Consider the following 24,793-nt stretch of genomic DNA (forward strand, 5'->3'; position numbering starts at 1 on the left):
AACAGAAAAATCGGTTTAGTGCCGATCGACGAGAAATTTGTAATTAGTTGGAATCACCCAATCTAATTTTATTTCTATCGAATCGACCTATTTCCGATTTACGATAGATTTTCGTGCCGATCGATCCTTGTAGACTAACACGGTCGGCGGTCGATTCTGGTCGAATTTTCAAGTCTGTTGCATCAAAATTCTTTAATAACTTTCCCGATTAGTCAAGTTATCTCATGAGTGATCAGCTCGAGAGAATAGCGCTATAGGGACGTCGACGAAAAGCCCGAATTATTTAATTGAAAACGAAGTGAAAAATGTTGTCACACTTACGAGGTTCCGCTTGGAACCTAGAACCTACCCTCGGGTACGGGTTCCTCATTTTGGAACCGGAACCTACCCGTCAAAACCAAGAACACCGGAACCTACCTGTCCGCGGGTTCGGGATCGGTTCGGTTCCAACGAGGTTCTTTTTTTTTTTCATTTTTAGTTAAAAAAATGAAAATGAATACAGCAATAATAAAAAAACTTGTCATTCATTGAAGATAATATAACACAAACAGCAAACAGCATTTTAGAAGTAATAAACAAGCTGTCATTTGAACAACACACTTCATTCTAAATGATCTTTGCCTTAATCAAATCGAAAGTTTCTTCTTTGTGCTCGGAACTAATGTGCCTGTCTCCAATTGGATTGAGTATCCCATCTCTAAAAGCTGAAAACAGCAGCAAACATAACTTAGCACCACCAAAATTAAAAAAGAAGACCCAAACAACTAAAACTTCCAGATATGCTAAGAAGGGTTACTTACGCACAAAGGTGTGAGCCATGCTGCTTTTGCTGCACAGGATAACTAAACAGCTTAATAACTCGGCATGCTGACGTTCAAATTAGGAATGCGCATCGGGGTTGATAAGGATATACTTTAGTCTTTTGAGGAAGAGCGGCACCGAGTAGTTTGCTTTGTATCTCCTCAAACATTTTATCCACTCTAACAGCAGGAGGGCTCTTCGGGTGGGGGCTTTCCTCAAACACGTCAAAAGGTTGTTCGGTGAGCTGCATCATTGATGGTCACGGACTATTCATTAGCTTATCGGAAGATGTTGCATTATAATTGACACACAAGATATAAGAAACACAATTAACAGGGCAATCAGGGGATAAAAGAGGTGTCTATCAGTCATCAAGGAAAATGTTGCAGCAGACAGGATATAAGACTCACAAGTCCTTTCATTTCAGCTAATCTAGTCGGGTCTCTTATAAGCCCACGCATGTCACACCGAGCAAAGAAGTTCACCACAGCCCATTTCGTATCTTAGCTGGCTCAACAAATTTCTGCGGAAGAGTGAAAAGATAGCATAAACAGACTTATTGAACACAATAATTGGTGGCAGATAATTCAAATAACCTTATTTTGAAAGCTCCACCGTCCATTGCAGGGGAAGAAATCCTCTCCATTGCCCACGTTTAGCTGGGAAGGAAGCCACAGAAGTTTATGTTATTGCAAATGATTGTCTAACAGTCCATTGCAAACAAACAGAATTTCTTTTTTTTTCTTTTTCTTTTTTTATCCAGCAAACAAAATGCAAAAGGGAAACTAGCAATGGCACCTTAGGAGCCGGTAGAACACGGCCTTCAACTTGAGTAAAGCTATTGCTAATTGTTATACCGCATGAACGCAGCATAGGTTCGAGAATCATAGTTGCTACGCTCCAATCGATCCTTCACTTGAAACCGATAAGTCCAGTCTGTTCCAGATCATGAAATCCTTTGGCTCTTCCTCACATACATGCTTTTCGAGATGGAGTTTGAACCATACTCTAGATTCCAAATTCATCAGGACTGCAGACTTTGTAGACTCTTTAGCGCGATTAAGTTGCACTTGAGTAACTGCCAAAAAGAAAAAATTTCAATTAGTGTCAGGGCACACTAGAAACAAAATAACAAGAATGGCACATTGAAGAAAATAAACAGATGCAGCATGAACCTTGTCCAGGTGTTGCCAGTGCTATTAATTCTTCAGCAGCCACATCAACGGCTTTTGCCACAAAGTCAGAGCTCTGCTAACCAAATTTAGAAGAAAATGATAAGCTCGAAGTAATTAGCAAAACACTAAAAGTTTGTCCTTCAAAGTAACTTTGTCAACACCTAGTCGGTGGCACTCCATGCGACGAAGCTAAAAAGATTAAAGTTCGAATTTACCATAGGTTTTCATGTTTTAACCAATATCAAGCATCGGGGACCCCATTCACTCTTTTCTTATGTCTCGGTCAAATGCCAAAACCAAAATGCACGAAACTGAAGCTAACCTAGAATTGTTTCCACATGGAAAATCAACTTCTACCCCACAATCGCATTCTCAAAATTATCATTATATATCCTTCCCAACCCAGCAATACAAGTCCGTCATGAAGAGTGACGAATCGAGCAAAGAGAATACAACACAAATGCTCAAGAGCTTAAAAGAACGATGCGAGAGAGAGAGAGCTTACGGTCTTTCCCACCGCGAACGCTGCCTCCGGTGGGATGATACATGGTTCCACGCGAGGTCCTCGAGCCGACGAAGAGATGGGGATGCGGTCGTCTTTTTCGCCGGCTTCTTGTAGACGAGCTTTACCCGGGAGATGTAGGTCTTGCTTGGGAGAGGAACTCGTTGAGGGACTTGAGGCCCGACTCAGGTGTGGAGATTCGTCGAGGAACTCGTCGAGGGCGAGCACGGAGCATAGTGAGCAACGTCGGGCAGAGACGAGAGAGGAAGTGCGAAGTGAAAGTGGGAGGCCGAGACTAGGGTAAATTAATTTGGGGCTTCACCTAACAGGTTAAGGTTCGGGCGGAGGTGGTGACGGTTCGGAGCAACAACGGCCTGGACGGCTGAGCAAGCGGCAGCAAGAGGTGGTGACGGTGGCTTGGGGACGGCGGCGGTGCCTCACGGCGGTGCGGACGGCAAGACAGCTCGTCGGGCTAAATGGTGAGACGACTTGTCGGACGAGCGGTGGGTGGTGGGGTTCGGTGGCCAAGAGGTGGTGGTGAGTAGGGCGTGGGGCGGCGGTGTGGTGGTGGGTGAAGCAGCAACCGGCGAGAGGAAGGAAGAAGAAGAAGAGGTGGGAGGGTTCGGCTGAGAGGAAAGAGGAGAGAGAGAGAGAGGGGAAAAGAAAAAAGTGGGGGCAGAAAGTGATGTGAGGAGGAAAAAGGGGAGAAAAGAGAGAGAGAGAAAAAGAAAGGGAAAGGGGGAAAATTGAAGGGGCGGGGGCGGGGGCGGGGGAGGGAAATTCGAGCGAAAGGGATTAGGGTTTTTTTATTTTTTAACTTTGCGGTTCCGGTTCCTCGGGTTCCGGTTCCCATAACCGGAACCGCCGGTTCTGGAAAATAGAACCAGGGAACAGGAACCGGTCCCCTTAGAACCGGGAACCGAACCGGAACCTCCTCCGGTTCGGTTTCGGTTCCTGGTTCTACCCGGAACCACGCTCACCCCTAGTTCGGATGAACCCTTTGCCTTCACCTCCATGTTTCCACCCAACTCCTGGGGGTTGTGGCCAAGACGGAGCATTACGGATTCGAAGGGAATGGCTCCCGTCGTTTTTACTCGCAGCATTTTGATGAGTTGCCTTCGCCAATTTAAATGGACGAGCTTGCACTAGAACCCACAAGTGTGACCTTTAACACTTTGATCAACGGGCTTGTTGAGGATGGTAAAATTGCCGGAGCCACGAGCTTGGCGGATGAAATGCTGGTCAGATGAATCAAGGTAGATATGACCACGTGTGGAGCCATAGTGACAGATTGTGCATAACCGGCAAGGCTAGGAAAACCGTTCGATTGCCAAAGAATTTGGAAGACAGAGGCTGGGAGCTAGATGTGATCATGTATACCACGATCATAGGAGGCACCGGGACAGAGGCTTTGAAGTTCTATAATACTATGCCTGATGCCCAAATGCCATCCCTTGCTCAACTTGCATAGGTTAATGGAAAGAAGCAAAGGTTTTGTTGGACAAGCTGATGAGCATGGAATCTGGCCACATGTTTTCACTTGTAACTCCTTAATCCAAGGCCTATGCTGTGGTGGCCACTGGGAAGAGGCTTCAGTTGCGTTAACTGGGATGCTGCAAAGAGGAACGATGGCAGATGTTCGAACCATCAGTATCATTGTGGAAGCACTTTGCAAAGTGGGGTGGGCAGGGCTACCAAGGCAAAGTGCATCTTTGATCTGATGATCTGAGGAGGATTTACGCTGACCTAGTTGCATATAATTCATTACTTGGTGGTTACTGTTATTAAAATTAGATGGATGATGCACCCGCTACATTTCATTTGATGATTGCACAAAACTGCTCGCTTTCTCCCACAACCAGTCTAACATTGATTCATGAATGTTAGAGAATGGATCAGTCCCTGATGTTGCTACCTATAACTATCTCGGGGGTGGCTTTTTCTTCATTGAACTGCCTTGGGTTGCGCATTTGTTTTACAAAATTCTAGCTAGTTGCGATCATTTAAATCAACAACAATCAACAATGTTAGATGATCTTTGTAATGTCACCAGGTTCATTAGCCAATTGCTTTGTATAGACAAGTGGAAGATGGAAATGTCCATATCATCAGCTATGACACCCTTATTAGCGGCTTGTGAGGCAGGGAAACTTGAAGATGCTATAGAACTCTTCAGTGCTTTGCCTGAGAAAGGTTCGCAACATGATGCTTTGTTATTTGGTGCTATAATTGCAGGGCTATGTAAAGCCAACCGAATGAGTGATGCCTATGAGCTGCTTCAGGAAATGAAAGAGAAGGGACACTCTCCACCCGAGCACTTGTTAAAAATGGTCAGAAATTGAGGGCGATGCATTGGTTGCACGATATGATGGTAGAGAGATCTTATCTCGATGAGAGAGGATTGGAGCGGCTGCATTGATCCATGGTTCTGTCTGTTTTGGCTATATTGGGTATGAAGACTCTAAAATTAGCTGAAAGTTGTATGCATGGACTTGAGAGAACACTAACACAAACATGACCGGTCCACATTGTGTCATCTATGAGTCTCCTGCCAATGAAACTCACGTAGGTTCATCACCATCTTCAGAACTCCACCGAGCTACAACAAGAGCTCTTTCTTACATCTGTCTTCTCATTGAACCTTCAGGCTATTAATCTTTGTAGTGGATTGATCATGGTTCGTATCCTTAGCTGTGTTTCACTAGAAGCTTGCTATAGATTTAGCATTTTCCAACTTGCAGAAGATAAAAAGGTACATGCAATTAGAAAATTTAGGCAGTCCATGAGGGAATTAAGGCATGCCTGCCTAATATCTCTTCATTTCCGTTGGAATCGGAAGACCAGCAAAGAATCTTTATGATGCTGATGGTATAAGAGTATGAAAAATGAATCTGCCAAGCTACAATGAGATCTTTTTTAACGTCTGTTTGGGCTATTAATCCTAGTAATAGATTGAGCACGGCTCTTTCCTTTAACTGTCTTTTCAATGTTTTCTGTAAACTTGCCGTAGAATTTAGTATGTTTTAACTTTCAGAGGTTGCTGCAATGACGCACACGCCCTTAATCTCAAGATTATGATAAATTGCCTCTTGCCACTTGAAAATATCTCATCTTGGGTTCTCTGTTTTGAGTAGTCTTCAAGCTTGGACTCGAACCAGATGTTGTGAGCTTTCCCCTTTGATCAATGGGTTTTAAGGAAAAGGTTAAATTGCACGAGCCGCGCCATGAGTTTGGTGGATGAAATGTTTGCCAAAGGATATATAGCCAATGTGAGTCATGGCTGTGGGGCCATGCAACACCGCAAAGGCCGTCAGATTTCTGATGAATTTAACAGAAAGAGGCTGCAGGCTTCATCTGATCAAATGCAATGACAGAAGGAGGCTCCAGGGTGCAGGTCGCAGGCTTGATGTCACCACCTGCAAAGTAATTTTATAGAGAGGCTGCCAGCTGCAAAAGACCATTGGATTGATTAGGCAATGATTTGAAGGTGACATTTTTAGGGCAACTTGCACGTATGAAATGCCGGTTTTGGCTGGTATTTTGGAACTGCATTCTCGACTAATGACGTTTGTCTGGAATTGCACTAGATTTTTCTTTCAATCAACATTTGTTATGGTCCCACTCTACTCTACTTCCCCCTGTTTTTTCTAATACTCTCAAGAAACAGAATTTTTACCAGTCTCATATTAAATGTAGTGCAGATGAATTTCTACGTACTGATGCCAAGCATGTCATTGAAAAATGAATTTAGCATCTCTAACAAGAGGTTTGAGAAACTCTCCAATGTCAACAAGATTTCTCGAAGCACTAGTGCTGTCTGAAATTATTTTGCTAAAATTGCAAAAATCTTGACATGTGCTTAAATGATCAGCTGACAATTTGCTAGGATGCCCAATTATCCTGTCAGCTGGAAGATTGTAATAATGATTCAGCAAATCAGGGACCAGATGGGTAGTTCGACAGTCTCCTGCAGTCCTCACCATATGACAACAACAATTACAACCTCCATGAACTGCGTCACTGTGAATAGCTGCGTCAAAAACTAATCAACCATAACTAGAACAGCCAATCTAATAGCTCATATAAAGAAGGGACTGAGGCAATGTATTTGCTATGTATGGCATTGATTTTCCTCAGCATTTATGAGGAAAAGCACGGAAGAACCTTCCATGGAAATATACGTTCAAGAATTACATAAATTAGTGGAAATCCATTGAATGGCACCAAGTTGAATAGCCCTAGATCAAGCTGCGAAGTGCCACCAAACTACTCCATGTTGACAACACAGTTGTATCATCCAATCAGCATGGAATCTAGACAGTTCGATATATTGCTGACACACAATGACAGCTCTGGCACTGAAGAAATAATCTCCAGCTACGCTTCAATTTCAGTGCCATAACAGACATCTAGGTAGAACTTGAGCAATGAGAACTCTGTCATCCCTCTCAATCAGCTGAGTCGGAAAACTGATGGACATTTCTAGCTGAGACGTTATAAGTGAATCTACTGTCAAATTTTCTTATCAATAATAAGTTTAAAATGCAATTCAGTTTTAATGCTGACTGTGACATTTTGACAAAGCAAAAAGAGATTCGACAATTTATTGGTATAAACCCTGGAAAGTAAAAAAGAAAAAAGAAAAATACAAGAAATTTCGTTTCCCTGGGAATTGGAAAAGAAGACTTTGTGATGCTGCTGATATGAGAGTGAGAAAAATGAACTTTGTGCATTGACTAAATAGAGTGGACTTGGAAATTAGCAATATTGACAGCTCGCTGTGTCTTCAAATACTTTGGCATCAATCAAATATTTGAGGAACAAGTCATCATACCGCAGAGGAGGCGACACTGCAGTTCACAAGTCCCCAGTAGCAGCATTAGCTACAATCCTCACCTTTCCATTTGTGACGTTCAAACTTTGAAGACATGCTCTTTCATTTTCTGAGATTTTCAGTACATCGTTGTCAACTCAATTCAGGCAAATGGCAGATTGCGTTACTAACTAGGAAATGAGGAAAATGGCGCAAATACCACCTTCTTCATCTTCCACTTTATTTCCTTCTTCCGTTGTCATCACCAATGTGAGTCTATAAAAATAATTAAAGACCTACAGTAAAAGGTGCTGTTTGGCCAGAAAGTGAGAATGGACTGTAAAATCACATGAGCAAAGACTCGTGAACAACTTTATTAAACGCGACCAGAAAGTTGTAAAAACTGGCGACAAAATGATGGCACAGAATGCTTCTTCTTCTTCCTCTTTCAGCTTTTATCATTGCTTGGCGAGATTTTGCTGCCTTGTCTTGGTTGTGTCCTTTGAGGCAAGTCATGCAGAAGTTCTGGACGACCTGGAGGTGTGTGTCTCTTATAGTTTGAACCGCATCATCACTTATAAACCTTGTATTTGGGCCTCATACTCATTGGCTTTTCCAATTAGCTGTCGTCACATGAGATTTTGAAAATAATTAATAATTCTTCTAGTTACAAATGTACTTTGTGATAGATGCACGAAAAGATTGTATGATAACTTCAGGTATTTCATCAAAAGTTATGAACACTAGCAAATTCAACCTTGTGAGACTTGTTAAAGATGGTCAGAGTATGAGGGTGATGGATGTGTTACACGAGATGGTCGAGACTAAATTGTGTTACGCTCTCCAATCATCTCGACAAAAGATATGGGCGCGGCTGCATTGATCCTTCGTTAGTTCTGTCTTTATTGTGGATCTGTTTGTTATGAGGAGTCTAAAATTAGCTGAAAGTTGTAAGCATTGGGGGGGTGGGGGGTGGAGATAGCAGTGGACGGCAGTGGTCGTGATCGGAGAATCTCGGCGGAGGGGAGGGGGTCGGGGAGGTGGGAGGAGGGGCTGACTCGGTGGGCGAGTGGCAGGGGGAAGAATCGGTAGAGAAGGCGGGGAAGTGATATCGGAATATTGTTGGCGGTGGTCGTGGTGCTTTGATGGTGGCTGCAGCGTGGCTCGTGGCGGTGGAGCATGGGCGCAATGGGTGATTTGGTGGTGGCCGGTGGCAGTGGGCGGTTGGTACTGTAGTTGAGCTAACGGAATCCTCGCGGTGGTGGTGTGCATTTGAGGTGGCAAGGAGGCGGCGGATTGGGGGGTGGGTGGGTGGGTGGTGCCATGGTGGTGCGTTTGTGGTAACAGCATGAGTTAGTGGGCAACAACGATTACCCGCCAACCGATCAAATGAAATTCCACATATAATTAAGAAAAGAAAAATAATGAAATGTAATTTCAAGGAACGAGAATTCACTTATTAGTTTCTTATTAATTAAACCAAACAAGACCCAACAACGTACATTAATCATTTTCACTAATCTTTGCATATCTGGAAATGCTCAATGTAGTAGCAACTGTCATTGACTTAAAAAGTAACCAATAGAAAATACGTATAGGAACAAAAGGATGTTGATTAGTATCTTCATCCAAGACCTATTCTATACCATCCTCGAGGATGGACTGTTGGATTCATAACTTGACCCAATAATTTAAAGGAAAAAAACTACCAAAAACCCCAAACTTTACTCAAACTAACACATTTATCTCAAACTTTTTTTTGTGACATGAAAAACCCGAAATTTGCCAACCGTGATATATTTATCTTAAACTTTTTTTTATGACACAAAAAACTCTGAACTTCTATCCTTATAACATATTTACCCTAGACTAGAGAACATTTTGGTTTTTTTACTTTTTAATCTTCTCCTCTCTTCCCTCTGCTGGCCATGGCGGAGGGAAGCCAGCATTCGGCGAGGGCTGCCCTCGCTAGCGTTGGGTGAGGGTCGCCCTCGCCTAGGCTAGCTAGGGTTGATGAGGGCCGCCCTCGCCTGCGTTGGGTGAGGACGGCCCTCGCTCGGTGCCAGCGAGGGCACCCCTCGCCCAAGTTTGACAAGAGCGACCCTCCCCCGATGTCGGCGAGGGCAGCCCTCACTGGACACGGGCTTCCCTCCGCGGAGGGAGAGAAGAAGAAGAAAAAAATAGGAAAAAAAAACGAAAATACCATTGATGGGGTAAATGTATCATAGTTTGCAAAGTTTGAGATTTTTCATGTCACAAACAAAAAAATTGAGGTAAATTTGCCACTTTAGATAAAGTTTGTGATTTTTTTATGGTCTTTTCCCTAATTTGAAATTACTGCACAACGCTTCTTCTATCTGCCAATGCAGAATCTCTAGTACATGGATGTACAAAAAAAAAATAAAAAATTGGAAGATGCATGCACTCTCTGAATATATATATATAAGTCGAACGAAAAAACTGTCGATATGCACCTTCCATATGTGGGTAGGATTTCTTTTTCCGACAAGTTTTGGCAAGTAAATCTATCCAAAAAAATCAACTATTATGCTGCTACATCGATCCATGAGATTTTCTCTGAGTTCTTACACTTTTAGATGCATTTTCCATTGAAATATCTGCTAATTTGTTATGAGATATATCGGCAATTAGCTAGCTTGGTCTATCTTGCACCTATTATTGTATACTTTCCACTTAATGATGTGAAGGGTTGTTTTTGCATCAATTGAAGTTTGTCTTATGATCTAGGTAAGACTCATAAATGGCACAACTAGTTTTTACCTGGACTCCCCCATCCGGCAAAACCTAGAAGAAAAAAAAAATCGATGTACCATGAAAACGTTCATGCGGAATCCTTAAGTTACAGGGTATTACAAATTCTATATGGTCTCATTCTATATAAACATGTAATAACAGAGTATTGCTAAAGCATCACTTCCCATAATGACGCATAAGATTTAAGATAACTAGAGAAGTGTTATTCATATTGCAAAACTCGGATTTATTGTATTCTCCACCAAAAAAGCTCCACCTAGGCATATATTTACATTTCATTATGGACCGTTTGTCATGGTCTCTTCACCTCAAAGGCTTGCCTTTTATTGTCATTAATTACACTTGACAACTCATGTTCTTTCATGAAATGGTCCTTTATGTTAGGGAGCAAATGAATAAAAGAATCATTTACAATACTTATTCCCTTATTGATAATTATTAGTTTTCTCTTTTTATAATTTATTTCCGTGTGACGTTCGGTTTCATGTCTAGTTAAATTGTAAATTATTGTCTTTCCATGTCCTCATACTGTGGAATCGCTAATTAGTCGCGTGTTTTACTCAATTGAACAACATGATGATAAGATAAGCATAAAAGAAGGAGTTATTGGTTAAAATTCTACGTCTGTTTTGCGCTATCATGCACGATTGCTATCATGCACGATTGTTATCCTTAAGATGAGAAACGAATTGTAAACTATACTCTCTGGGAAAATGGGGACAATTTGAAGGTGGGGAAAAAGAATGTTTTCATTTTCGTTCATTCAAATGTCATAACTCATGATTTTTTTCCTGACACTACTCATGCAATTGGTTTTGTGATTCACAAGGAACTTGCGCATGTGGATTAAGCGCATGTTATGGAATCGATTTTTGCAAAACCACATTATCAAAGACAAACAATGGATTTCGCAGTCCAGATTTACAGCGTACAATTTTTCTTAATCCATTAGCATTTTTTTTTTCTAATATAGCAGCCAATTGGTGTCTGAGCCATCTCTTACTCACCTCAACTCACTTCAACTAGGTGAATTAACACGGTCTTTACATGTTTAGAGCTTATGCACTGAATAAGCAGACCTACGCCATCGGAGAAAAGAACGAAATATAATGCTCTTTCATGAAGTTATGTACTTCACATGTAAACCATCCAGCCCAAAAATACATATAAAATTTTTTCCGGTGACGTCATTTTGCAATATATGAGACAGGATGCCTGCCTCAAGGCTAGGATCTTTCAAAACATGGATTCTTATTGGAAGAGTGCATAACTGCATGAATAAGCTCACACTAACCCATCAATTTATGAATCCAATTCGGGATTTTCCTTGAGAGGTATTGGAAAGAAAGTAGAATGGAATAATATCGAATAGACCAGAAACAAAATGTTAAATTGATATAATGTAATACGTTCTGTGCACACAACGACAAGAGTAGCAACGTTCGTATTATTTTCTCATTTTTTTGGCTGATCGTAATAAGGCTAGATACGTTTATTTCGACAGGCCATACTTTGACTCCACTAGTATTAGTCGTCGTCGTCGTGTGAGATATCGATCCATTCTGATTATGCATACTGACCTCTCTTCAACTGCCTTGCAGATTCAAGCACGTGTTCGGGACAAACATCTTATCAAACTGCAAAATGCGAAACTGATGAGAATGAATCGATTAGAGTATTTCTAGAAATGTTCAGTTTGACAATCAAAATAATTTCCGATGATTGAACTGAAAACTATGTTATTATCAGACATCTAAAGTTTTCAGTGATTGGACTGCCCAACAATCATCCTCTCTGTTGTAATCGCGTCGCAATAGAAGCGGATCGTAATTTTGCAATTATGACGGGAGTTATAGAAATCGATCGAAATAAAACGCGGAACAAGAAAAATAAGGACATTAAAAATTTACGTGATTCGGTCTGAATATCGGAACCAACGTCCACGGGGAGAGTCAGCAAATATATCCACTATAAATCGGAGAATTACAGAATTACAATCACACATGCACTCAAGTGTTTCTCAGCCCCTTATACCCGATACCCACGGTGTTTAACAAAACAACTCAATGGACTCGACTCAGCACAAAGCCTCTCTGAGCTCTCTCGACTCTCACACTCTCTCGAGCTCTTTCTTTTCGCTCTCTCTTGAGCTCTTTCCTTTTGCTGCATCTCGAGCTCCAGACGTCTTCTCCTTTTATCGGTGGAAGGGAAGGAAACAAAATAATATTGTACTCCAGAATTGTCAGAACGGCGCCGATCTTCAAAGCATGATCCGAACTGTGGCCTTTCTGGCGAACAAATGCAAAAATGGTGCATTGGTGGAAGCTGCCGATTCTTTGTTCTACTTGAAGAGGACGATTCGGATGAACCATTTGCCTTCACCTCCCTGTTTCGCTCGAATGTCACCATTGACATGATCGAGCGGATGGATTCGAAAGGAACGACTCCCAATGTTTTTACTCGCAGCATTTTGATGAATTACCTCTGCCAATTGAAAAGATTCGATCCCGGGTTCTCAGTTTTGTGTAAAATGGTCGAACTTGCACTTGAACCCACTTCCGTGAGCTGTAACACTTCGATCAATGGCCTTGTCGGAGAGGATTAAATTGCCGAAGCCATGAGCCTGGCAGATGTAATGGTTGCCAGATAAATCGGGGGACATATAGCCACATGCGGAGTCATGGTGGGGGATTGTGCAGAACCGGCAACAATAGGAAAGCCGTTCGATTGCTGACGAATTTGGAAGAAAGAGGCTGGGCGCTAGATGGGATCGTGTACACCACAATCATCGAAGGCTATCGCAAGGAGCGTTGACAGTTTATCGGTACAAAACTCTGCAAAGGAAAAAAAAAGGAACCAAAAAACAACATTCAATTCCTTGGGAATTGGAAGACCTAACTCTGTGATGCTAATGCTGATATGAGAATGAAAAAATGAACTCGTGCTAGCTTATACTACTGAATGAATAGAGGGGACTTGTAAATAAGCACTTTGGCATTATATCAATTATTTCATGAACCAATCATCATACCAGTTATACCACAGAGGAGGCGGCAGCCGAGTCCACATAAGGTCCTGGTAGTAGGGGTAGCTGCAATCCTTCTGTTGTGTTCGAACTTGGAATACATTCTCTTTCGATTTTCTGAGATTTTCAGCACATTTTGTTGTCAACTCAGTTGAGGCATATGGCATTACTAACTAGGAAATAAACAAAATTGCACAAATAAAACCTTCTTCATCTTCCGCTTCATTTCCTTCTTCCTTGACCATGATGACCAATGGCTTCTATAAAAATAATTGAAGATCTTTGCCAGAAAGTGAACACGGGGTTCAGAATTTCATGAGCAAAGACTTTCAAACAGCCTTACGAAACACAACCAGAAAGTTGTAAAGACTGATCACAAAAAAGATGGCGCAAAGTTCTTCTTCCTCTTATTCTTTCAGCCTTTATCATTCCTTGGTGAGATTTTGTTGCCTTGTCTTGGTTGTGTCCTTCGAGGCAAGTCATGCAAAAGTTTCTGCATCATCAAATATAAACCTTGTAAGTGGGTCTCACACTCATTGGCTTTTCCTAATAGCTGTTGTCCCATGAGAGTTTGAAAATAATTAATTATTCTAGTAGCTTTATATGAACCTTGTAAAAGATTCAGGAAAAGAATGTACGATAGTTTCAGGTTGTTTATTGTACGATAAATTCAGGTTCACTTATCATATTCATCAAAAGTTACGAACACTAGCAAATTCAACCTTATGAGACTTATGACTAAACTCCACCAGAGCACTAGTTAAAAATGGTCAAGAAAAGAGGATGATGCATGAGGTACACGAGATGGCTGAGAGTAAACTGTGTTACACTTTCCAATCATCTCAACGAGAGATATTGGCGTGACTGCATTGATCCTTGGTTAGTTCTTTCTATTTTTAGATGTATTTTGTATGGAGCGTCCAAAATTAGCTGAAAGTTGTAAGCAAAGACTTGAGAGCCCATTAATATAAACAAGATTACTTTGACCTGGTCCAGATTCTGGTGATCTATTAATTTCCTCTTCAATGAAATACATGTGTCAACACCAAAACCTGGGGACATTGTTTTTGCTACACATTACACGCGTCTCTGATTAGTTTGCATTGGGATAGCACTCAACGGAGACTTCAATATCAAGCAAAGAAAAAGAAAACAACATAGGTGAAGAGAAGTAAGCAAATAGCACCACCTTCCTTGTTTGTGCTTGGCAACAGAACCGATGCTGAAAAGTTGAAGTGCCCAAACTACAAAACAGAAAGATGCATTTGTCACTTGGTTATTTTGCAATATCTAATAAGCAAAATCAGCAATAAGGGATTGTTTGCTAGGAGACTACATTTAACTTAACAAATTCTACACCGCATACATGAGATCTAAGCTCGTTGTATCAGAGACCTTTATCACAACATGCAAAGGATATTAGAAACTGACAGAAAAGAGGATATTATCATCATGCATCCTAGTTTATGGATTTTCCAGTGAAATTCCACAGCTGATATAGTATAAGCGCACAAGTTACTCTATCACAGTTATGGTATATCTGGCAGTGCATACCAACCTTTGCAGAGCCTCATTGTGTTTGAGAGTGATATCAGTAGAACGATACAGTATCAGACACCTGTGTCAGGTCAACACGCAGAATATCAGTAGGTATGTGGTTGATTAACAGAGAGGTAGAACCTAACAAGCATATAGGAAGCACATTCAATTAAGTATAGGCAGACAAATTACTCTCTCATTAGTTAGGGTAGGACAGGCAGTGCATACCTTTATCAGCAGAGCCTGATTGAGTTCAGGAATGATATCATTAGAACACAATTGCATCAAAGAACTCTGCATCAGGGCAACATGCAGAAAATTGAGCACTTCAATACTTGATTAAGTAAAACCTAATAAGCATACCAAAAGCATGTTCAATTGAAAAAAAATTTGTTCTCAATCACTCGGTTATGTGCCTTTGAGACCAGATCAAGTGCTTTAATCTTCACAGGCATAAAACACTTCCTCGGGACACTCCAGTTGGCCTGTGAGCCTCTTCAAGGTCGGCACAAAAGCTAGCCCTCAGCTGTTGTTGATGATTCCTTGGCAAAATCTCTCTTCTTCACTTTGATCGGTCTCTGGTATGGAATTTGAATTTCCTAAGCCAAGTTAGCCAAACCGAGATCAATCATGCAATGAAATGATTCTACGACAACAACAGGATCAAACAGGATGCAAACTAATACGCAAAATCATAAATGCCACGCCTAGCTAGTTTAAGACAACAGGCAAAAAATTGTTCCAATCATGCAAAAGGTCATTTGAATTGAAGTACAAAAGTAAGCCTTGACCATTAAATAGACCAGGCAGAGCTGTCACAAAAGCAGCACCAATTTACTTCGCTTGCTAATCTTTCAAACCAACACTTCGGCAATTGGTTACGGAAAGCCTATCTACAAATATTTATGAAACAGGCTAGCCAAAACTAATTTTCATTTTGCTAAATCACCCACCAGAAAAACTTGAACCTCGATTTTTATTTTAGCTCAGTTTCTCTTCCTTATTCAGAATTCAAACTTGAATGAACAATAAGAAACTTGACAGGCTTTCCAATCATCACGAAAAATCCAGAGGTGTTTGTTCTAAACCGGATATCTACCATTAGTCAAATTTGACACAGAAAACTGCTCACAAAAGGAGTTCAAAATGGCCGAGGATTTTTTTAAGGAAATGCTAGTTTGAGAGAGAGAGAGAGAGAGAGAGAGAGAGAGAGAGAGAGGGGGGATCTGGGCGCAGTTTATAATATTGAGTAGCAGAAGTCATCAGCCTCTTTATGAAAATTTTCATCTTAGGTTTACCAGGAGGAAACTGTGAATCGCTAGTAATTCTTGTTTACCTATGTCGATATTTTCGTTTGTTGCCTCGCAAGCTGCCAATCTGTCAGCAAAAGTTGCCAATGAAAGTATAGCCGAAAATACATTGCCGTAATGCAATCAATTGCATATATATTAAGGCAAATCCAGATCAAATCGATACCTAATGTTGAGCAAAAATTTTTAAATGATATATCCTTGAGAAAATTATTACTCTGTTCGCTCATGCTAATTGTTAAGGGATGAAGAATCTTACCGGACGACCCATGCCTTCTAACGTACGAAGAATCACACTTGGATCTACAATTTTATCTGGGCCGAAGCATCATGTCAGCTTCCACGACCAACTACCCCATGTAAGACTTGGAATTCAGGAAAGTACGAAACCCTGTCAAGGAAGACCTTGTTAAAAAAAGATAGTAATCACAAGTAGGTTATGTATCTCAGGAAAAAAAAAATGCTAGCGTACGTGCTTACCTCTACTAAGGAAACATGACGCGTCTTATTGTTGTAGCTTAAGAATTATCACCTCATTATTATCGCAAAATAATGCAATCAACATCTTCATACCATGGATCACAACTACAGCCCGCGTTTGTTTCAGGTAATTTTGGTTGCGTTTCCAATGAGTTACACTCACAAATTTCCAAATACCTTAAATCCAATTTTTCAAGTCCCCGAAGCTGAGTAAGTTTCTCGCAGGATAGCATCATTAGAGCATGCAACTTCTTACATCCCGACAAATCTGGCAAAGTCTCAATTTCTTTGCATTCTATAATCCTTAAATGTTTCAGAGATCCTGATTCCTCAAGCCCAGGAATCTCTGTAACAAATGAACCTATCAATGTAAAATGCTCTAAATTTTCAAGTTTTGATAGGTTCGGTAATTTTTCTAGGGAATCGCACTCCTCTATATATATGCTTCGGCAAGACAAGAATCTCTCGAGGCTCTTAACATCACGTAGATTGCGACAACGATTGATATTCAACTCTTTCAGGGTTGCAAAGCATGATAAATCAGGTAATCTTTCAATGGACTCACAAGAAGAGATATCTAATTCCTTCAACAACTCTGCCTTATCAAGACCTTGTATTTCAATTAGATTGAAGCAAGAGTCAACCTTTAATTGCTTCAAACACACCAATTCTGGAAGAATCAGCTTCTTGACGGATCTGCAGCCAGATAAAACTACCTTTTCCAACTTTTTCAGGGTCACGCAGCTTGATAAGTCAGGAATTCTTTCAATGGACTTACAACAAGAGATATCTAATTCCTCTGACAACTCTGCCTTATCAAGACCTTGTATTTCGACTAGATTGTCACAAGAGTGAACCTTTAATTGCTTCAAACACAAGCCAGATAAAACTATCTTTTCCAACTTTTTATTTGGGGTCACCAAGCTTGGGGAGTCAAGAATTTCTCCAATGGACCGATAACTAGAGATATCTAACACCTCTAACAACTCTGCCTCATCAAGACCTCGAATTTCCACTAGATTGTTGCAAGAGAGAGCATGTAGTCGCTTCAAACACAGTAATTCCGGAAGGATCAGCCTTCCAATGGACTTGCACCTACATATAGTTATTGTCTCCAAGAACTCTAATTTACCTTGGCCCTGAATTTCAACTAGATTATTGCAATCCTCAATGTCCAATCCTTTCAGACGATTCAATTTTGAGAGGTCCATTCTTTCAATGGAATTGTAGCGTTTTATTGACAACTCTTCCAAGTACTTGAACTCGTCAAACTCAGGCAACATCAGCTTAGGACAGGAGTCAACACAAAGTTTCAAGAGGCTTTGGGGAAGCTCCGGGATGTACTCAAGTTCATTGCATCCGTCAACACAAAGTTTCAAGAGGCTTTGGGGAAGCTCCGGGATGTACTCAAGTTCATTGCATCCATAAAGATGAAGTTCTTCTAGTTCTTTTAGGCAAGAAAGCTGGGGCAATCTGCAAATCGGGTAATAGACATGAATATATGTTAAGCCGGAAGAAAGCCCTAGCAACAATCGGAGTTCATTATGGGATCCGCGAAGGATATTGAGAAGAGAATGTTTCCGCATGCTATTTGGCAGTTCAGATTCGAATGTGCGAATCATGTTGAAAAGCGAAGGAAATTTTTTACAGATTTTTTCTATAGATGCCACTCTCTCATCATCATGGGATTTCAAAAGTAGCCTCCGTAGTTTTTCAAGCCTTCCAATAGCACTGGGGAACCCTTCAATCGCAGAATAACTAATGTCCATATATTGTAAGTTCTGTAAGTTCCCAATTGAAATAGGGATTTCTCTCAAAAACTTGCTACGGCTTAGATCAACTTCTCTGCAAAAACTGTCCCCCTGGAAAGTAGTGAGTACTCCCAATTGTAAAGGACTTGAGCGAAAACCTCGACGATGAAGATGCCAACCGAAATAATCAGAGAGGTCAAGGTATTCTAGAGAAGAAAGATTCTCAATTGAGTCAGGGAGTTTCTCCAATGACCAACATTGAGAGAGGTTAAGATGTTGGAGAGAAGAAAGATTCTCTAAGTTAGGGATATCTCTCAATGACCAACACCCACCTAGGTCGAGGTGTTGGAGAGAAGTAAGTTTCCCAATTGAAGGGATTCCAACCAACAAGCAATATTTCAAGGCACTTAGTTTCTTTAGCATCGTCAGAGAACTGATCGGCGAAGGAATCTCTCTAATAGCGGTGTGATCTAAAAGAAGTTCTCTTAGATTTTGCAATTCACCCACTTCCTTCGGTAGCTCTCTGATAGAGTAACAGTCTCTCAAGTCCAAGGAAACGAGGCTCTTGACTTTGCCAATAGAAAGGCAAACTTTCTCCAGTTTTTGACAATTCCTCAAGATAAGAATCTCCAACTTTGTGAAAGCTGAAAGATTAGGAGTACCTTTTAAGTCCTCGCTATCTGAAAGGTCAAGAACTTTTAGTCTCTTTGCCTCCTGCACAAAGGAGAATAAGCTGTCAAAAAAGGAGTTTAATGGACAAGACAATATAAAGCAAAGATCACAGAGATTTTTTTATTTTTTCATCTTACCATGATTGAACTCCATCCGCTCCAATCCTCTGTGAGCTTGTTTCGTGGCAACTCTAGCACCACTAGTTCAGGTAGATGTAAATTGATTGCCAAAGAAGACATGTTGGGTTCAATGCAGGACCACCGAAACCATCTTAATTCAGAAAACAGTTCGTTAAAGTCTCCACTTAAAGCCTTCCGGTGCAACTGAAGGAACCTTGAGATCGGTAAGGTTTTAAACAGTTCACTTGTGAGTGTAGAGGGACAGCCATGGAGGCCATAAGATCCGGTCATGTCGACACCTGAAGGAGACCCCTGCATATCAAATCAATCAATTGAGTGTCTAAATTGACTTTTTATTTTTTATTTTTAGTTTTCTAAATCCTAGACTTACACAATTTGTCATCTTTTTACCTCTTGCTATGCATAAATGTTGACATTTTAGCTCACATATAATATATTGATAATCTTTTGAAATTTAAACAATATTTTAAACAAAAAGAACAATGCTTCTCGCTTTAAGAAATTGAAGACGAAACATGTTTTACCTTCTGCTTTTTCTGAATCTTGTAATGTATGAACTTTGACTTTTATCCAAGGTGAAATACGTGAAACTTTTAAAACATACAAATGTTAAAGAGTGCCCATGGATAACTTAAGTAGCTAAGGAAGAACCCGATTCTCTCAATTCGTTAACTTCTCTTATCAAGTGTTTAATCATTGCCTTTAAAAATGAAAATTTTCTTGTCATGTATGTTTAAAAGGTGATAGTATTTAAATAATATTTTAGATTTAGATGGGAATTGGAAAAGAGTTGGTTTTAGGCCAACTAAAAATGAAATAATTGACTTCCTTTCTCGGTGTTATTGTTAGATTAAGGTTTCTAACATTTGGAACAATAGGTTGTTGTTGCTGGGCAGTATCTTTTGGCAAACTCTGCCAGAGGAGAGTTTCTGGAGAAATCTACTCATGTGTATTTTACCAAAACAAAAGAGTGAAGATACCTATGTCCGTTTCCTGAGACTGGCACCGTTTCTTTTTGCATAAGTCAAAAAGTACCGCTTAACTTCGTTGCTAAAAGAGATCATTTAATTAGTAAAAGATGGTGATCATAAAATTACTAAAAGATGGTGACAAAATCCCAGACGGCCAATACTTTTAATTTTTCCCCCGAAAGTTTAGCTGATCATTGACAGTATTCGATAACGTTCGAGCACCGAAATTTTAAAAGAGCATTTACTCCAAACAAACAAAACTCTATTTAAACTTTTTATCGGATTAGCGTCCCGAGCTTGACCACAGATACATCAAGACGCGACTAAATATGTATTAAAGAACCCGTGGACGAGGGACTCTGCAGTTTGACATGGCACAGACTTCCAGAGCAACAAGGCTGAGATGTCCATGACAGAGGTCGCAAGTAGCCAAAGCTACTGGTCAGTGGCTGGGCCTCCAGCAAGACTTAACCAGTCGCACGAACGGCGTAGCAGTGCGATTCTCGATCAAAGCGGGCACCCAGCCATCCTCGGTTAAGCACCAAGGAGCCATATCTAGTGAGTTGTTTATTCTTGGGAGTTCATTCTATGGTCAAGTTCTTTAGGATTTACCCAAAGCAAAATAAGGTACGGTTGATAGTTTTTTGAAAGATTTGGCTGAAATTTCTGAGAGGCAACCCCAAGCAGCCGGTTTTGTGGTTAAGGAACGTGCTAGTGTATGTAAATTATCCTCATTATATTTAATTCCTTGCACTATTAAGTACAGATAATTCCCTGTTTGAACTGTCCAGTCGGACTTACTTAAGCCTGTGTCTCACCTGGCAAAGAGAGTGAGTGGAGTATTCCACCGTTATGGAACTTATATAGCTGTCAGTACCTACTTTTGTCAGATAGGTTTTCTAGAGGTATGTTAATGTAAATTATTGGCGTGCAATTTTAGCATGGGCATGCTTCTTAAGAGGTGAATAAGATATTAGAAATTAGTACACTTTAATAACATGCATTTCTAGAGCAAAGTAGTTTCGAGCCAGTGATGCCCCCCACTTGAACTATTCAAAGTCGAATTCCTGCGAATGTCAGGTTTCTCTCTCGCCTTGTAGAGTTTTCACTACCTAGTGGTAGCACTTCAGTACCAAACCCTCAAACCCAAATCTAATCTCCTCGGTTCATCCGTCAGTATGTTTCATCACTCGATTTTTCTTCCAGATTAACAGTATCCAGCTATGGCCTTCCTTTTCGCAATTCTCTGCTGTCTTGTTTCTTCGTTCCATCCATAATTCACGTCAATTTCTATATCGTTCTCGCAATTCTCCGCTGTCTTGTTTCTTCGTTCCATACATAATTCACATCCATGCCCGGCATCAATGGACGCTTTTTATCTGAGTATCTTTCCTATATCTTTCACTATACTTTACTGGGATTCGTTCCTTTCTTGAGGTAGTTGACTGTTCCCTCTCCATAGTCCTTTGCGAAGCTTCTTCCATCCGGTTCCAAGACATGCATGCAGATGGCATCCTCAAGTCAGGACGGAGATGTACGCCTTGCTGCTCTTTGCACCAGATTAGGTCGCCTTTGGTCACCGCAAGAGGTTGAAGTATGGGATGAAGCTGTTCCTGCCGAAACATTGGCGGAATGTCAATTAATTCTGGTCGGTAAAATACTCTCTAATCCGTCTATCAATCTACCAGCATTCCAGAATACTATGCAAAGAATCTGGCGTAATGATAGAGTTCAAATTACTCAACGCGAAGAGGGAGTCTATATGTTTAAGTTTAATTCGGTAGCAGAAAAACAGCGAGTATTAGATAATAGTCCATGGCTGTTCTCACATCACCTTGTTATCTTGAAGCCCTGGTTGCCCAACACTCCTCTGCATCATTATGATTTCAATACCTGTGCCTTCTGGGTGCACATCTTCGGCCTTCCTATTGAGCGTTGTACAGAGGAGATTATCAGTAGAATTATGAGGCATCTTGGTACGGTGCAGCAGGTGAAACTTGAAGGCAGGGAAAATACGACATTACGGGCAGGTAGGGCTCGTGTCGACCTTAATTTACAACAGCCTCTACAACCAGGCAAGCTTTTAAGATTAGAAGGTAGGAATACATGGCTGGATTTCAAATATGAACGATTATCCTACTTTTGTTATTCATGTGGGGTTATCGGACATTATGCCATGTATTGTCCCACTATACCTTATGCTGAGTCACAACAAGATGGGAAAGATAATTTATCCTTTGGTCACTGGTTAAGAGCTGATGTTAAGGAACATAGCCCATATTGGCGTGCTTTCTACGATGAAGACACTACCGGTGAAGGAGTTGAGGAGGTCATACCTGAAACTCCGCAACACTCACGCCTTCTCTTACCTAGCACCCCTCTGGTTTCTTCTGTTTCATTCAACCAGCAGGTCCCTCAAGCTGATTGTCCCAGCTCAGAACTTGTGCCACCGCAACAATCCCCTGTACAGGTACAGCATCTTAGTGGCAAACATATAGAGGCCAGCTCTTCAAAAGGTAAGACAGCAAAGACACATAGAATTCCTCCTAAGACTACTCCACTTAAGAAGGCCAAAAGATATGCTCCTTATGAAGCGCGTCCCTGTGTCACAACAGATTTTGATGATTCACATTTTATGGAAAATCCTGTTTATGAGACAGACAAGGCTGACAACTAGGCTGTGGTGGCTTGCCCTAAAAAGCCACTAGAGGACAAATGAAACTACTCAGCTGGAACTGTCAGGGTCTAGGCAATACCCTGACGGTTCAAGCACTTAGGGCCCTGGTGACCCGTGAAAGGCCTGACATAGTGTTTTTGATGGAGACGAAAAATCAGAACATAGTAATCCAGAAAATTCAAAGGAGGCTGAAATTCCCTAACTCTTTTGTGGTAAGTCCGGTGGGTTTGGTAGGAGGATTGGTTGTTTTCTGGAATGCTCAGATGCAGTTATCTATAGAGAGACATAATGCCCATTTTATTGACTTGTTATGCACAGCTCATCCAAGAAGTAGTCCGATGAGGATTACCTGTATCCATGTGCCTTCGGTTTATCTTCAACGACAGCAGCTGTGGCAAGAGTTAAGGCAAATCAGTTCCTATAATAACTTGCCATGGATATGTATAGGTGATTTTAATGAGATCATGTATCATTGGGAAAAGGTTGGAAAAAAGTTTGCTGATTCCTATAGGATGCAATCCTTTCGATCATTTATAGATAGCTGTTCGTTAATGGATGTTCATAGTAAGGGCTGCGCTTTCACTTGGGTAAATAACAGGGCGGGGGATAATGAAGTCAAAGAACGTCTCGACAGATTGTTATGTACTAAAGAGTGGAGGATTTCTTACCCTGCAGCAGAAGTTTTTGCTCTTCCTGCAATCGCGTCCGACCACGGTCCCCTTCTATTACTCACCGATGGTCCCAAACAAAAGCGTTATAAATCCTTCATTTTTGAAGCTTTTTGGGTCCAGCATCAGTAGAGTAGACAGGTCATTGTAGAAGCTTGGGATTCTTCACATCTCCAATTTGCATCCCTGGATCGAAAACTTCAGTCTCTCTCTACAGTCCTTGCCAGATGGAGTAAATCGACCTTTTCGCATGGTCGTGACAGGATTAATCTGTTACAACAGGAACTCCAGTGCATTATGAATCGCTCAAATATTAATTATGGTCAAGCAACAATCAAAAAACTGAAGGAAGAAATACAATCTCTATGGCAGCAAGAAGAGCAATATTGGGCGATGAGATCGCGCATTAACTGGTTGAGGTGGGGGGACAGGAATACCAAATTTTTCCATTCCACGACAGTACAGAGAAGGCAATTTAACCGAATTACTATGCTACAGGATGATACTCAGAGATGGATTCGAGATCCTACTCAACTGCAGAACTTGACAATGGACTATTTTCGAAATCTCTATAAGTCAGCAGGCCACCGTGATTATCTCCCTATCCTGACTCAGATTTCGTCAGTAGTTACATTGGAAATGAACCAGGTTTTAATAGCTGAGGTTTCTCGGGAAGAAGTGAAAACTGCTACCTTTCAACTGGGGGCAACAAAGGCCCCGGGACCGGATGGATTTAATGGTCTATTCTACCAAAATTATTGGGACATACTCCAAGAGGATATCTTTACCTCAGTGCAGAATTTTTTCAGCACAGGAGTGCTGCCCCCAGCTTTAAACAGAACGCTTATCACTCTGATTCCGAAGATCCCACATCCTGAAAGGTTAGATCATTACCGTCCCATCAGCCTCGTAATTTTATCTACAAAATTATATCCAAGATATTAGCCAATAGATTAAAACCTTGGTTACCTGAGTTGATCTCCATGGAACGAGTGCTTTTGTATCCGGTAGGCAAATACGGGATAACATCTTGGTTGTTCAAGAAGTCTGCACCAATTGAAAACCGGGGGTCGAAAGAGAAAGTTTCAAGCTATTTTAAAGCTGGACATGAAAAAAGCATATGATCAAGTAGAGTGAGATTTCTTGGAGGCTTATTTATGTAAACTCGGGTTCCATACCAATTGGGTGAATTGGGTAATGCAGTGCATAACAACGACTTCACTGAGTGTTAAATTCAATGGCCAACCGTTACCCTACTTTCAACCTACAAGAGGCCTACGCCAAGGCGATCCTCTCTCGCCATATATTTTCATCCTGGTGGCTAATGTTTTATCAACTCTCATTAAACAAGCTGTCGATATGGGAAATCTTAAAGGTATTCAGTTTAACAGGTGCTGTCCTATCCTTTCTCATATATTTTTTGCCGATGATGCCATATTCTTCTTAGATGGAAGTCTAATTGAATGTCAAAATTTAGCCAATATCCTGCAACAA

The 24,793-nt window shown here is 40.9% G+C and overlaps 1 protein-coding gene and 3 long non-coding RNA genes across 5 annotated transcripts; all 4 read right to left on the reverse strand.

Annotated features, from left to right (window-relative positions):
- Positions 1–1,298: 1,298 nt before the first annotated feature.
- On the reverse strand, positions 1,299–1,680 carry LOC104431394. Its single transcript, XR_005549603.1, has 3 exons — positions 1,600–1,680; positions 1,398–1,460; positions 1,299–1,324 (listed from the first exon to the last, which is right to left on the reverse strand). It is a non-coding gene; the product is annotated as an uncharacterized LOC104431394 (long non-coding RNA).
- Positions 1,681–12,016: 10,336 nt separating this feature from the next.
- On the reverse strand, positions 12,017–14,930 carry LOC108957584. Its single transcript, XR_005549598.1, has 5 exons — positions 14,859–14,930; positions 14,650–14,709; positions 14,281–14,335; positions 13,098–13,584; positions 12,017–12,900 (listed from the first exon to the last, which is right to left on the reverse strand). It is a non-coding gene; the product is annotated as an uncharacterized LOC108957584 (long non-coding RNA).
- Positions 14,931–18,040, reverse strand: LOC120291516 (putative adenylate cyclase regulatory protein). The gene is made up of 4 exons (XM_039309009.1): positions 17,824–18,040; positions 16,421–17,760; positions 16,200–16,331; positions 14,931–15,229 (listed from the first exon to the last, which is right to left on the reverse strand). Exons 1-2 carry the CDS (start codon positions 18,004–18,006, stop codon positions 16,480–16,482), a joined length of 1,464 nt encoding a protein of 487 aa, XP_039164943.1. The 5' UTR covers positions 18,007–18,040; the 3' UTR covers positions 14,931–15,229; positions 16,200–16,331; positions 16,421–16,479.
- Positions 18,041–20,888: 2,848 nt separating this feature from the next.
- LOC120291517 lies at positions 20,889–24,318 on the reverse strand. 2 transcript variants are annotated; one of them, XR_005549601.1, is made up of 7 exons: positions 24,269–24,318; positions 24,088–24,173; positions 23,300–23,569; positions 22,981–23,020; positions 22,291–22,416; positions 21,789–21,879; positions 20,889–21,567 (listed from the first exon to the last, which is right to left on the reverse strand). It is a non-coding gene; the product is annotated as an uncharacterized LOC120291517 (long non-coding RNA). The 2 variants fall into 2 exon arrangements; XR_005549600.1 differs by having other exon boundaries at positions 21,789–22,416.
- Positions 24,319–24,793: the final 475 nt, after the last annotated feature.

Source organism: Eucalyptus grandis, chromosome 3, assembly GCF_016545825.1.
Source record: "Eucalyptus grandis isolate ANBG69807.140 chromosome 3, ASM1654582v1, whole genome shotgun sequence".
In the NCBI taxonomy this organism is placed as follows: domain Eukaryota; kingdom Viridiplantae; phylum Streptophyta; class Magnoliopsida; order Myrtales; family Myrtaceae; genus Eucalyptus; species Eucalyptus grandis.

Bases quoted from the DNA above. Each gene is read 5' to 3' on its own strand.
- LOC120291516 (XM_039309009.1), bottom strand. From the start codon at position 18,006: ATGCGGAAACATTCTCTTCTCAATATCCTTCGCGGATCCCATAATGAA. The intron at 17,761-17,823 runs ATCCCGGAGCTT...GAACTTGAGTAC, and splicing joins GATGCAATGAACTTGAGTAC to ATCCCGGAGCTTCCCCAAAG.